The sequence below is a fragment of the Octopus sinensis genome, linkage group LG3, assembly GCF_006345805.1.
Source record: "Octopus sinensis linkage group LG3, ASM634580v1, whole genome shotgun sequence".
Classification (NCBI taxonomy): Eukaryota; Metazoa; Mollusca; class Cephalopoda; order Octopoda; family Octopodidae; genus Octopus; species Octopus sinensis.
Window position 1 is genome coordinate 74,766,957 of NC_042999.1, and position 16,047 is coordinate 74,783,003.

General features: G+C 36.1%; 1 protein-coding gene across 1 annotated transcript in view; it reads right to left on the reverse strand.

Moving 5' to 3' along the window:
• Window positions 1–16,047, reverse strand: part of LOC115209054 (MAM and LDL-receptor class A domain-containing protein 2-like) — a 217,824-nt gene that overhangs the window by 117,513 nt on the left and 84,264 nt on the right. Inside the window, exons 16-17 of the mRNA XM_029777126.2 lie at window positions 10,825–10,935; window positions 9,217–9,534 (exon numbers count right to left, since the gene is read on the reverse strand). Coding sequence (XP_029632986.1) covers window positions 9,217–9,534; window positions 10,825–10,935 — 429 coding nt within the window. The remainder of the gene's footprint in view (window positions 1–9,216; window positions 9,535–10,824; window positions 10,936–16,047) is intronic.

Here is a 16,047-nt window from a genome sequence, read left to right on the forward strand (position 1 = left end):
ATCATTTATTTCATTAATCCCCTCCTTTCATCACTCTAATACGCAAATATTTTGGGAGTTGGATGAAAGTTATAAGCTTTATATTTAAGTGCTCATATTAACCACACTGTGTAACAAAATTTTTATTTGTTCTTGTCTTTGGTTAGTAAGTGTTATTTCCTATTTGCTTCTATCTAGAAATCAAAGGAAATGATTACCATTCCCTTTGGACTTTGGTTTTATGACCTGGACATCGATGTTTTGAAACTTTCCCATTACATTTTAGACACAATCAGTGCTGAGTTGCTGAAGTAGAAATATTCTAAAAAATATTCTGCTCAGTACTATAGATTTGCTTGTTAGTTGCTTGTCTTTAACCACTTGAGCATGTGCCTTAGTGGTTGACAATATGTGCATCACTGAGCAGGAGTAGTGGGAGATCATCACAGCCATGTGTTGAGAGGGGTTCTTTGGGGATTTTAAAAATGTAACAAAAGCAAAGTTTGAAGGAAATATTAGTTATTTTTCATACTTTCTGGGAGTAAGCAAATAGGAAATAACAATTGCTACCCAAGGACAAAATCCGTGTTACACAATGTTATGCATGCCTATACTGACAATAATGGTAATGACAAATTTTTAAGTTCGCTTGACATTTTGTAAATGTGAAAGGGATTAACATTTTGATATTCTGTATCAAAGGTTCTAACAAGAATAGGTGGAAAAGAATTCTGTTTACATAATCAGTTTGATCAGTCACCTTCCTCTGTCTGTTAAGTAAAGTGTCATCCAAACTGATGTTTATTGGCATTTGAACTTAATTTGCAACACCTGTGCATATTTATCAGCTTTGTTGTTGTTGGTAATTCTTATCAACAACTTTCCCTGTGATCATGATTTGAGAAGACATACAGCAGCATGCTAATGATTGAACATACTGAAAACACAGGACTGTGAAATGAAACTTTTTGAAAATTGTTTTAATAATGGTATGTTACTTTATATATTTTTGTGGAGCTAAATCAAAATATCAAAACAGCTCTTCCCTGTTGCCTAAAATGTAAAATAAAGTTTATTATAAACAACACAAACACTTTGTAATTTAATAGCTTTCAATGTGATAACTGTTAAACAGAAATTATTTTTATTTAAGGAAAATTTAATAAAATGTAATCCTAAATGAAATTATGCTAAATGCAGCTAAATTGAAAACCTTCTTCTCCTGGTTATATTGACAAATTCTGAAAATTTTGGGGTACGATATTTACACGAGTAGAAGCTTTTTTTAACAAATTTTTTCCTGAAAATTACCTGTGTAAATTACACACGTGCACAATTGATAATTATTTAACTCTATCAGATTTAAAAAGGGGAGATAACTAGTGTCTGTACTTGAGCTCAATATCCAATAACAACACATTTCTTAAGAAAAAATTACTGAAAACACAGGACTGTGAAATGAAACTTTTTGAAAATTGTTTTGATAATGGTATGTTACTTTATATATTTTTGTGGAGCTAAATCAAAATATCAAAACAGCTCTTCCCTATTGCCTAAAATTTTCTCAAAATGTAATCATGAAATATACCATAATTTGTAGGTAAATCTACAACTGGCAAGACAAAATGAAACTAATAAAAATGAATTTGGTACTTTATTTAGTCAAATAAAAAGGCACAAATGCAATTGGAAAGTGAAAAAGTAGATTTTTACAAAGGTTCCATTCATGTTTTAGGTTTAGTACCTCAAAATCTATTCTTTTCCACTTGGAAATCATGCCAGGAACTCTTTTGCATATAAGAATTTGTTCACTATCCAACAATAGTTGGTCATCATATGACCATTCAATCTGCCCTCATATCTTCTTTCCATCTCCTTTATGTCTTGATGAAACCTTCCCCCTGCTCCTCACTCACATCCTCAGATTTTCCAGAAAGAAATCCAAATGGATATGTAGGAAATTAACTTTAATGCTCATTCTATATCATAATGTCTTAAACTTTGCCAGCATTCTTGCCACTATACCTTTGTAGTTTGTATCCCTATGATTACCCTAGAAATTCTTCACTATATCTTTAAAACTAATGCTTGCATATTTTTTGAGAATCACTAAAAGAGTTTCCAAATTTTCATACTTGATGAGCTTCCTCATATCTGGTCCCACAAGTACACCCTTTTCATCCTTGGTGTCTGATAGGGGAGGAAACTTGCTATGCAAATATTTGAAGCTCTCTCCATCTTGTGGCAAAACTTCTATGAACTGCTTCATGAGATCAAGTTTTATATACAGTGGAGCAAAAGAACCCTTTTTGGAACCAAACTTTCTTGGAGGACATACTTTGTTCCTGGTCTAAGCGTAGTCCTACATGGCCATCTTTTTTAAACCAGTGGAGGTTCCTGGAACTATTGTCCCATCCACATAAGGAACAAAGAAACTTTGTGTAGCCTGACTATTATCCAAGCAACATACAAATTATTTTCAAGTTGTTCTAAATCATCCAGTTGTGATCTTTGAATTTAATCTTGTTTAAGAGTGACATCAAAATTTTCATGTTTTCTTCATGGTCATTGAGTGTCCAGCAGGGATGTTATGCAGTAGAACAACTTTAAGATATCTTTTTGAAGAATCAATAAAGGGTCTCCATTAAACAGTGTTGTAACTAGTGCCAAACTTTTTTATTTGTCCTCATGGAACTGTACAATAAATCAATTTTTTTTTTTTTTGAAATAAGAAACAAATTCTTTTCTGCTGTTATGATACCTATACAATGATGCATGAGGAGCTAAAAGATTTTTGGATTTCAGTCTGGAACCTAAAAGCTCTGCTGACTCCTTTGCAAGCCCTGAGTCCCTCACCAGATTGTTTAATTCACCCTAATTAAATAATTGAGGTTCTTCATCTTCACTATTATTGAAGTCTTCATCATCGTTGCTATTTCTGCCTTATGACTTAGAACTCAAACGTATGTCTTCAAGGTTACCTGCTGGTGATGGGACTGGAACATCTGCTCCATGGGCAACAGGCTTCAATGCAGATGAGAGACTTGGATAAACAATGTTTTTCCCACTCATCAGATTGTGTCCTTGCGCCTTACTTGATTAAAAGTATTAGTCATCGCTGTGATTTTATGCTCTATCCATATTATTGGAATCCCAAAACGAAAGGATTTCTCAGTAAATTTGTCCATTGACTTAGTTCCTCATCATAAAATAAACAGGCCACTTCATGTATTAATCTCTTAATTTCACACCAAAGTTGGCATAGTAAAATTTTTTGATGACATTGGTAATGTTTTTCTGGTGTAGCTTAGTCATAAATTTGCTGCAACTGTAACTAAAGTTATTCAGTCTTTTTGCACATTTATAAGACATCCTTACTTCAGATGATATGGAGGCCTGTAAGGAAAGGGGAAGGGGATATTTTTTAACAGTATATATTTGATTTACCATCAAAATACATACATATCATTAAAGAAGCAATGAAATATAACTAATGATACAGTAAAACAATATATATAGTATGTATGTTTGTTGGTAGTCTATTGGTGTCTGGCAATGACAAAATCTATGTTCTCAGTGATGAGAGTAATGTGATTCCGCAGTTCAAAGCTGGAAACACACAGGCACTCATAGATATTACAGTGTAATCTGTTGACTGAATTGAGATGGATGCTGAACTGTGACATTTTTGTTTTGCAGCATCAAGTCCTCTTCAAAGGCAGTTGCTGCTCTTGAAGTGAGATACCTCCACGTTGAACTGTCTGTGGCAGAAGCTTCAAGTTCATGTGGACCAAAGCTGCTGCATTTGAGGTTGCTTTTCAGAATGTCTTTGTACCTCAGCTAAGGTCTTCCTTGTTTGCATGAGGTCACCATACAACAGCTGGCTGGGTACACAGTGGTCATCGGAATAACTGATGACATACCAGTCCAGTGCAAATGAACCTTCAACAACATTGACTTAACGTTTGTTGAACTAGCTCTGTCCAGCACTTCTTGGTTTGTCACTCTGTCCTGCCAGTGAATGCCCATGATTCTGCATAGTCTCCTTGTGTGAAACTGTTTCAGCTGTTTGATGTGCCAGTGATATGGGGTTCATGTTTCGCATCAATAGAATAGTATAGAGATGACTACAGCCTGGTCAATTGTCGACCTCATAGACAGTCTGATGCCTTTCTGCTGGAGGACTTTCACTTTCAATCCTCCAAGTACTTGGCTAGTTTTGTGGACTCTGAATAAGATTTCACTGTCTTATGATGCATTGACTGATATTGTGCAACCAAAGTACTTGAAAATCATCACACACTTAAGCTGGTCTCTCTCAATGGTGATGTTTGGCTGGAGGTGAATTGTGTTCAGAGCTGCTTGGGCTACAACCTCTATTTGCTCAAGACTCATGGTCAGTCCAAAGAGCCTTGACCCTTCTGCAAGGTTGTTAACAATGGTCTGCAGGCGATTTTGCTTTATGTGCCATAAGGGCAAAGTCATCTGCAAATAGGGCTTCAGTAATGGACTTTTCACTGTCTTGGTTGAAGCAGAGAGTTGGTGGTGGTCAAAAGCAGAGCTGCTTGAGTAATATCTAATGTATACACACCCAGGTCTAGGTCTTTCATTGTGTAAAGTAGGACCTGTGTGAAGAATAAGTTGAACAACTTGGGGGTGAGTATGCAGCCCTGATTCATATCACTGGATATATTGAAAGAGTTGGTGCAGTTACCATTGCAAAGAACTTGACCAGTGATATTATCAAGAAAGAGTCTTATCAGTGTGGTGAACATGTGTGGGTAGCCCAGCTTAGTTAGGATTGTTCACAAAGCTTCTCTCTTGATTGTGTCAAAAGCTTTGGTCAGGTCTATGAACATGGAATACAAATCTATTGTTCAATACACTTCTCCTTGACATAACACACAAAAACCCCCATGTCTATGGTGCTGCAACCAGGGCAGAAGCCACACTGGGGTTCAGGCAAGTTGCTCTCAGATATGTTGGTGAGGAGCCTGTTGAAGAGGATGCAGGTCAGGATTTTTTCAGCAATGGAAACCAGTGAAATGCCCCTGTAACTTCTGCAGTCTGATTTGGCTCCTTTGTTCTTGTAGAGTGTAATTATGGTGGTGTCATGGAAGTCTACTGGCATTCACTCTTCCTCTCAAATGGATACAAAGATGTCATGGAATGCACTGAGAGCTGTAGTACCAAGTGCCTTGTACAGTTTTGCAGGAATTCTATCTACTCCTGGAGCTTTGCCACAACTCTTTTTTTTTATGGCAGTCTTGACCTCAGCTACACTTGGCGGCAGGTCAAGATCTTTGAGTAGAGGCTTCTGAGGTATTTGCTGCTATGTTTCCTGGTTGACAGTGGACAGCCAGTTTAGGTGTCGGTTCAAGTGCTCCTCTCACCTTGCCCTGATTCCTTCTTTGTTGTTGATGATTGTTGAGCCATCAGCAGATGTCAGGGAGCTGTAGATGGGTTTGATAGCACTGTACAGCATCTTGGAGTTGTTGGTTTCAGTGCAGAGCTGCACTTCTTCAGCTTCCAGCTGTCACCATCAATCTTGCATATTGTGAAGCTTCCTCAGGGGTCTGGTTTGCCAGTCACACCATGTGGGTCAGTTTGGATGATTCTGGCAATCATGTAAACCTTTCTCTTATCATCTGACTGTGCCTGTATTGCTTTATTATCATCATTAAAACAGTCCTGAAGAAGCTTTTCCTTTGAGCCTAGAACTATTTTGGCTGTCTTTGAACTGACTTCTTTGAACTGGTTCCACTTTTCCTCTGATTCACCGGTTAGTGGTCCTATTGCCTTGAACTTGATTTCAAGTTTAGGCTGGAACTCTTGCTGGTATTTGGTTGAAAGTAGTCTGTGTTGAAGGCCAGTCTAATAAGCTTTGGGCGCTTGTGGTGCTGGGGAACTATGTGGATGTTGAGCATGGATCTTACGAGTCTATGATCTGTCCAGCACTCTGCTTCATGCATTGCCTTGGTGATGAGGATATCACTGCTGTCATGCTGGTGGGTGATTATGTAATCAATAATTTTCCCGTTTTGAATATGCATACATCCATGATGTCTTATACTTAATCAGCCTGCCAGAAGTTGGTGTTGGTAATCAGCAGGTTGTGCTCGATGTATCTGCTCAGCAAAAGAAGTCCATTGCTATTGATCTTCTCATCTCCCTGCTTCCCTATAACTCCTCTCCAGTGCTCCTCATCTCTGCTGACTCTGGTGTTGAGTTGCCTAGTATTACAAGCTTGTCATTAGCAGGCATGTCAGATAGAGCAGCATCCAGATCAGCATAGAATTGCTCTCTGATCTCTTATGTGCACATCATTGTAGGGGCATACACACTTATGATGATAATGAATTGTTTGTTGCTGACAGGGAGGCAAAGTTTCAGAAGCCTTTCATTTGCACCTGTGGGAAGACAGGGAATCTGTTTTAGGAGACTCCAACTCCATGTATTTTGTCCTCATGTAGAGCCTTACCTTTACAGAAGAATGTGTAGCTGCTATCTGATTCTGTCAGCGACCCTTCCCTGGCCTGTTGAGTTTCACTAATTGCTGCTATGTTGATATTGTACCAATAACTAGGTTTTCCTTTCTCAATTTAGACTGACCACAAATGGATAAATCTATCAGCTGCAGTTAACTGGCCAGAACTGTTTAGGGCAAGTTTTCATTAGGCCACCTTTTCTAGGCCTTCCCTTCCTAGGATGAGCAGTGCTGTTCTGAAGAAGCTACTCACCCACCAGGGAAGCTGCCAAAGTTCTTTGCTGTCCAATATGAAGAACAGCAACCATGCAGGCTTGTGACTAAAATTTCTAGTGGTCACCTTCAACTGTCCCTTTCACCACTTTTCCATTGCCACAGGACTTAAGGTTGACAGTTGGAAGGCTGAAAAGCACAGACACCTGTGCATGAATTTGTTTTAAGTGGGAGATCCATTGCATAGAGGCCAATACCACTTGCTCAGCAGAAAGAACCTTGATTCAGGAGCAAAGAAAAGTATTAAAGCTGGTTACCCTTCCTGGTGCAGTGGATGGCCAGGGTTCTATAGTGTTTTGTCATGTTCTAGGCACTCTACAACTCCCGCTGGTATTGCCTTTCTCTCTGTTGGACCTCACTGGTGGTTTCCTCTACCCAGTATGCCAGAACCAGTCTTCACATGCATGGGTAGACAACCCATATCTCGCTGAGGGTTTGAGACCCACAGGCTACACTCAGCTGGTTTAGCTCACCAGTCAAAGTGTGTCCAATGTACATGCAGACAGCTACATGGAGCCGCAGGTGAGAGCTGAGTACCTGGTGGGTACCAAGGTGAATGAGTCACTCCTAAGAAGCATGAGTAGCCTCTCCAACTAGAGGTACTATCCTTCCCTCAATGCCCCAAGGGTATATAAAAGGAATTATATACTCTTTACTCTTTTACTTGTTTCAGTCACTTGACTGCGGCCATGCTGGAGCACTGCCTTTAGTCGAGCAACGACTTATTCTTTGTAAGCCTAGTACTTATTCTATTGGTCTCTTTTGCCAAACAACTAAGTTACGGGGACGTAAACACATCACTATCAGTTGTCAAGCAATGTTGGGGGACAAACACAAACACATAAATACACACACACACACACACACACATACATATATACATATATACGACGGGCTTCTTTCAGTTTCTGTCTACCAAATCCACTTACAAGGCTTTGGTCAGTCCGAGGCTATAGTAGAAGACACTTGCCCAAGGTGCCACGAAGTGGGAATGAACCCGGAACCATGTGGTTGGTAAGTAAGCTACTTACCACACAGCCACTCCTGCAACTAGTATATGTATAAATATAAATATAAAACTATAAAAGGAATATAATAGAATATAAAAATATTAAAATAAGAATATAAAAATATAAACATAAAAGGAAGTTTAAAAGTATACAATATATATACCTACACACACCCACATGTACATAAATAAACAACACACTTCTATATATTGTTGAATGGCAATGGACTACTCATAGGTTCTTCCACCTTTTGGTGAGTCTTACTTTTTGTCCTACAGGGTGTCCAACAATCACCCTCTTCACCAAGCAAACTCAGTGGTTGCCAGTTTAGTTGCCGATGAACCGACCATGTGATCGGTTGTATTGGGTTATATATCACCAACAGTGCTCAAGTGCAACCTGATATAAGTATGTAATATATATATACATGAAAACAAGCATAAGGAAATAACTGAAATAAAAAAAAGATACATTGTAACCTGAAAACATGGCATTGTAAAGTGCATCTTTCTCTCCTCATAGCTTGTGGGTGACTGAAGCTAGAGATGTAGGCACTTCTCTGTGTAGCTGAAGCAGTTTATATATTGCCAGATGTTTATTTTCCAAAATAAACTCCTATAAGTTATGCTGTTATAGTGTCTATAGATATGGTGATTAATCATAATAATAAAAGATAAAGGTCATGTTCAGGCATAATGGTAAAATGCAGTGATCAATTTTCTGTAGAAACTGTAAATGATAGAATAACTTTGAAAATTTTGAAATCAGCAGGTAAAAATCAATTACACCCATTACATGAGAAACAACTTTTCGATTGTAGACCTGTGAAATTAATAAATAGAAAATTGAGGATAATTTCTGGAATTTTCAAACTGCCAATCTAATGATTTTAGTATTTCATCATCGTTACTGTCAGCTGAGAACCATGCCCTGCCCTTTTGAAACACATCATTATCATTTCCCACTTAATATCTTTAATTCTCAACTGTTACTAAGTCATTTTCTGAATATGTTTGCTCAAATTCTTACTGATCTTATGATCACTTGTAAACAATCAATGCTTTAGTCTTTTGTTAAAGGTAGTGTTCAGGTGTGATCAATTTCATAGTTGAAAAATAGGTAAAATGCTTAAAAACTCATAAAACAACATTATCAGCAAACAAACATTTGTAAACAATCTAATTATGCACCGACAACATAACTTTATTTTCAATTTGACAAGATTTTCAACACAATTCCTACTAATTTGGTTGAATGTCAAGTTAGAAATTCCTGGTAAAAAAGGAATACAGAAGGTTGATCAAAGTTTTACCAAATATAGACTGACTAATGTAATCTTATAAAATTATCCAGAGCAGCAATGGACCTGTGCACACTACACAAACATGAAAGTCTAATAAACAAAACATTTCTATTTAGTTTGATATAACCAGAATTTCTAAAACTAGAGTAAATTTAAAAACTTACCTAATTGTGGACAATTATTTTCTCTGATGTAGACATAATCAAGTAAAACTCCACACACTCCATAGCTTACACTTTGTGCCTGGAAAACGAGTTTTGTAATCTCTTGCTGAATATACACTTGAGCTATTCCCCATGGAGTTGTATCATCACTCACCATACTTAAAATAGTGTTGTTGTTAAAGGCATTATAGATGGTCAGCTTGCAATTTTTGTTGATTATCTTATATCTAATTTGTACACAGCTGTTGGTGATATTTTCAGTTGGAGATGCCAAATTGCTTTCACTATAGTAGAAGAGTGTAGTTTTCATATAAAAGCCTAGAGAAAAAAAATTTGAAATTTTATTCATTATGTAACATAGACAAACTAAATGTGATTTAAGTCATCTTAAAATAGTAAAAAATACTTTCTCTGAAAATTGGTAATAATTTGGATTGTGAGAGTAAATTCTACAACTGACAGGAGATCACTTGAAGAATCTGAATTCTTTGTACCTATTTATAGTTAAGAATACTCAGGCATTTTGGAGTTAAGTACATTGGTCATGAATACTATGTTGTATCAATGATAGGATACAAAGGACTGTACTCTCAACTGAATGACTGATAATTAATCAAAATAGTCTACCATAGTCTCCTTTAACTATTCTTTGTATGGAACCTATTTGCAGCTGGGAGAGCTAAGTATCTTAATTATGGATATAGCACAGCGGTGGTGATAGAAACCAGCTGAAAATACTTTCACTTGTATGATGATGCCTTATTGATTAGGTCTGCTGCAAAAATCCAAATAACTGCTGATCCAAGTCATTTGTTGATTTTCTTTTTTTTTAGCAATAAAAAATAAAAGGAACAATATAAAAGGAACACAAACAAATAAATGTTTGTTGTGTGAAAAGTCTTTTCTTTTAGTGTTTCTCAGCATTTTTGTACACAGCATGTATTTACGTGTGTATGATGTTGTTGTTTCCTTGGTTGGCATTAGGAATGGAATCCAGCCATAGACACCAAGTAAAATCACATTGGAACTTGGTGTAGTTCTCCAGCTTGCCAGTTCTGGTCAAACTGCCCAATCCAAGTCATTTTAAAATGTCTGTTTTATGATGACAATGACGAGGATGATGCATGCATGTATGTGCATATGTTCATGTGTATAGCAAATATATGCAATCAATGAAACTGATATCCTTCACAAAATTAAAACTGTTTGTCAAATATGTAGATCTTTAAGAGTCAAAGATGCAATTTCCTTTTAATGATAAACTGATAAGTGATATAAAATGATATAGAAGTTATATAAGAGCATAAACATCAAAATACCTCAAAGCGATAAATGGTGCAAACCAAACAAAAAAAAACAAAACAAAATATTTATCAAGGCTTCAATGAGAATTTACCTATGTCCATGCAAAAATATTAATAATGTAGGAAGGTTTGAACAAGTAATTGAATCTTAGCTTTAGACTCAGTTTTCCACAAGTTTACTTCTTTATATTTCAAGCCCAAAAATCAAAAATAACTAACTGAACACATAAGTCTGCTGATAAATATACATTCATCAGAAATAAAAGAAGGCTCATGCAATATAAAATAAAGAATAATTACTTACCATCTGTTAGGTCAGTATCATTTCTTGAATTTATTCTTTCCCATTTTGAGTAGTAATTTAAGTTGCCATACTGGCATGTGCCTTCTGTGAAACCACAGGAAATATTTCTGTCTTTAATGAAAAAGAGGAAAAAAACCCAACAACATTATTTACTTCATGTCATAAAATATTCTCAAAACTGAAAAAGATAGCTTGTTATTGTACACAACAAATAAACAGAAGCATTGAAAACAGAATGTTTGAAATCAGAGAAAAATGAGGTGAGCATGATTCTTTTGATGTGTAATATTAACTTAAGAGAGGAGAATCAGTAAGTTGCCAATGACCTTAATCAGTCTGATGTTTCCTGTCTGTGAGCCCTATTTTAGTCAATCATGCGGATCAAAAATTTGTAATTTGGGTAGTCAACCATTTTAAACTGAGGACTACCTACTGGATCTCTATTCACTATACTAATGAATACTCTATCTAGGTATGATCTCGCTGACACACTGTGGTTGTTTCATGATGTCATATTTGGGAAATCCAGCTAGTAGATATTGGAAAGGTCTGATCAGGTTTTGATACTTAAGTAGCTCTTCTTAAAGATTAACCCTATACAGTCTTAGTAAGCATCTAAAATATGAAATTATAACAAACAGAAGGCTGTTTACAACTTGCTACAATTCATTGATAATTTTATTGATAGTCAAGCCCAAGAAATCAAAAGGAAATATTGTTTTAGAATCATATCTGTTGCCTTTATTTTGTATTTCCTTATACAGTATTTATAAATTGTTTATGCAAATCACTACCTTGTTAATAAGTGTTTCTCTTTCTTTAATTAATCATTAAAATGTTGCTGATTTGTTGTTTCATTTATAAGAACTACAAGAAATTATTGATGCAATTTTGGCTTTTTGTCATGTATCTTCGATCATAAATGTTATATGTTGTAAATAGCTGTACTTTTGTGTTTCATTTGTATATAAAAAACTATAGTTAATCAACTACAACTACCAACAACATCAGTAGTTACTAGCTCAATAGTAAACAGTTGTAGTTGTTAACTTTAGATCCCTTATGTCTTATAATTCTTTTCTTTTATTAACAATAGTAACACATCTATTAGGCAACTTGTCAAGTGCACAAGTGGTTAGCTGAATTGTTAGAATGTTGGACATAATGGCTTGTAGTATTTGTTCTAACTTTTTATATTCTGAGTTCAACTTCTACTGAAATCATGTTTGCCTTTTATCCCTCTTGGGTCAATAAAATAAAGTACAAGTAAAGTAGTGGGGTTGATGTTATCAGCTAAACCCACCCTTCAGAATTGTTGGGCAAAGAAATGCAGGAGTAAGAATAAGAGACATTTGACATGGTGTAGACCTGTGATTAGTAGTAACTTTTGTATTGCTGTATGAGGCTAAATGAAAGGTAACCTGTGGTTGGCAGGGACATCAAAATGGACCTGCAAATCCTAAAGACCCCTGAAAACCACAAAGCCATACTAGAACTGTATCTAGTAAGTAAAGAGGTGCTGAGACAAAGAACTTGTGACTGATGGTACCGAATAGAAAGCTTAATTGTTACATTTGTCAGAGTAAAATATACCTTAAATCTAAGTGCACAGAAGAACTGGGAAAAATAATAAAAATTGTCCACAACATCAGAAAGAGCAGCAAGCCCTAGTGTCCTGAATACCACCAGCCAAAGTTCTGGAGATAGCAAAAGAAATCTCTTTAAGCCCTGTATCATATACAGGTGATAAAATGCTTTGTCTCCTAACAATGCCAACTAACAATGCCATCATGCTATGAAGAAGACATAATTACAGATGAAATTATGAAGGAAAAAAGGAAAAGTATCACAAAAAACAAACATAAGACAATGGAAACATGAGTTGGACGAATTTCTTAAAAACAGTAACAAAATCTCTCATCAGGAGAAAAATGAAGAAAATGCAGAGGTTGAAAATGAACTAAGCATCACTATTCTTTAAAAAAATCAAACTAACAGTTGATAGACAGAATTACACACATCTAGTGGCAAGGACTCTCTAAAGAAGTCATAATAATACAAACACAGTTAGGCACAGAATACAAACAACACACAAAAGATATTTTGTCAAACTTTAAAAAAAAAGAACACTTTCAAGATGTTTGTGTATCTCAGTACCAAATATCTCAAAAAAGGGTTTACTGGCGCATCTGGTCATACTAGACTGCAGTTTGAGAAATGGTTATGTGAATAGGCATATAGAGTTTTCAACTCAACCTAGTCAGGAAATCTTTCATGTCATGTTTCTTTAAACTATATCTTGTTTTAATTACTGTATGTTTTATTGTACATTTTAAATTTATTTCAGAGCAAATACATTGATGAGTATTCATATATATATGTATATGTATGAAAATGTGAGTGCATTAGATGAAATGTAGTTTGGGTTTTATGCTGAGGAGGAGCACTACTGATGCTATCTTTATAGTCAGACAACTGTAGGAGAAATATTTGACTAAGAATAAACCATTGTACTTGGTTCTTGTCGACTTGGAAAAAGCCTTCAACGGAGTAACCCACTGTGTGATATGGTGAGCTCTGAGGAAGCCAGGGGTAGATGAGTGGGTTTTGAAAGCTGTACATGCCATGTACTGAGGTTCTGTCAGGAAGATGAGAGTTAACCATGAGTACAGTGACAAATTTAGTGTATAGGTAGGTATTCATCAGGTATCAATTCTCAATGCCCTTCTATTCATTGTCTTACAGGCCATAACAGAGGAATTCAAGATTGGTTGTCCTTGGCAACTGCTATATGCTGATGGTCTTGCTCTTGCAGTAAATTCTGAGACAGAACTAGAAAAGAAAATTCTGGTGTAGAAGCAAAGCTTGGAATTGAAGGGCCTTAACGTTAACTTAGTAAAGACCAAGATTCTAGTGAGCAAGAAAACAGTCTGGACCCTACCCTCTTTAGGTCCTACTCAATGTGTAGGAAAGATGTAAGCGGGAATTTCATATGTAGTATGTCATTGTTCAACACAGCTTCAGGTCTATCAAGCTTTCATTCTTGGCTCAAGCAATAACAGAGGGAAGAGAGATAAAGATCTTAGAATATAGACTAAAAAGACAAGAACCTTATGGAGAGTGTGAGCTGTATTGTTTAGTAGTATTTTTTGATTTTGAATTTGCTAGGATTTCCTGGGATATTTTCAGGAAAGCCATTGACTGTTTTTTGCCTTTTATAATGATCCCCAGTGCTCCGATCACAGTTAGCTTTGCTTCTGTCTTTAGGTGCTTGTTTCAGTTTCTAGGCTTTTATATTTGGTAATTTTATCATATTCCTTGACAAGTACATTTTGTTAGATGGTATAGTCATGTCTGTAAATAGGCTAGTGTTGTTTTTGGTGTGTTTAACAATAATAACTCAGCAGTTGGCATTAATTCTGTGATCAGTATATAGTGTAAAGTCATAAAGGACAGTGGTGTCATTACTTCTAACTACTGATTTAGGTTGGTGTTCAAACCAGCTTTCCACATGTTTAGCACTGAGGCTTTTGTACAAAGTCCTGTGAATGTATTGGCCAACTCTGTCGTACCTGGCTTTATATTCTGTTAGAATCAGTGTTGGCCAACCTGGTGGTATATGGTCCAATTATTTCATTATGGGCATCACAGACTCTGCACATGGAGTGTGCTCCATTTTTTAAGATGTCATCTTAATAATTTTTTGTATATAGACTGTAGTCCTAGGCAGCAAGAATGGATCCCCTGTTTCTACCTTCAGCCCTGAACTTTACAGCCACTGCTGGGTTTATGATTGATCTATATCAGCTTCCCTGGTGTTGTGTAGGTGTCAGGAGTAGACTGAGCTATTGGTCACTCAGGCACTGTTCAAGGGCCTGGAGCTCTGAGGGTCCCCCACTCTACATATTAACTATACTGAAACACACATTCAAAGGGGCCCGGTAAACAATTATGCCCAAGGGCCCTTAATATTCTCAGTCCGCCCAGCTAGGTGTTGACGATTTCTACTGCAATCTGTCTTTCGAGGTTTTAGGTCCTTCCGCTTTTGCTTTCCTCTTGTGTACTTTGGCTGTCTGTGTTGATTTATGTCAGCTTTGTTAGCATTTTATATTTCTGCAAAGTGTTAATCTGCTCTATATTTCTCAGCTTCTTTGTTTACAGAATGGAGTTTGTTATGGGATTCATGTTCTGTCTCGAACATCCAGTTATGGTTCTTGTTTAAGTACTTCTGCAGATCAATTGTAGCTATTTTATGTGAGAGAGCTCTATTTGGATTACACCTCTTCCACTTTCTTCCCTTGGCAGATAGAAGTGTTCTATATCTGCCTTTGGATGCTGCATTTAATTGATAGTTGGTAGTGTTCTGGTTTAGTCCATTCTTTGTAGGTCAGCAAGGTTCCTGTTGATGACAGTGAAACCATATTATATAACAGGCACTGCTGAATTGTAAATAGATTCTATGTAGTTTTGGGAGTTCAATTCAGTTTCCAGGATCAACTTTATTCTTCTGTAGTACTCCTTTTGAGTTTTCTCCTTCATTTGTGTATGCTGAATACCATCATCCTCATTTATGCCATGATATTTATAAATTCTTTCTGGCTCTCATTCTTTCTTGGTTGCTTCTATGTCTGGTTGAATAAATAATGTCAGTTTTCCACCTTAGAAGTTGTTTTTGTGCATTTGTCATTATCAAAGTGCATATCATTACTGAACTGCTTTATCATTGCTAAAAGTTTTAATTCTTAGTTATTCTTAACATACCACTTTAAATTGTTTATAAAATAGAGATGGTTGATCAGACTAGTTTTGTTATTGCTAAGTTTATATCCATACAGAGTGTTGTTTAGTTCATTTGAAAAAAGAAAAGAGTGCAACACAGAACAAAAGTGGTGAGAGTAAGTCAACTTGGATAATTCTACAGTTTTATTTTATTTTGCCAGACTTTATTGTTGTGGTTAAGACAAAGGCTATATTATATCAGAGAAAATCTGAGATAGCTGAAAGGATTTTGTTTTTGTTAAGAGCTTTCAATATTCACTTATGTCAAAAGATTTCATGTAGCTTATCCATGCAGTATTCAAATTATTATTTTTTTTCTTGTGACAGTTTTGAAGAATCACCCTATTAATGTGAAACTGATATTTAGACCCATAGGAATTTAGTTTGCCACATTTTTGTTATGGTATGACTGTGTTTTCTTCAAGGAAGGTGTACATTCTTTCT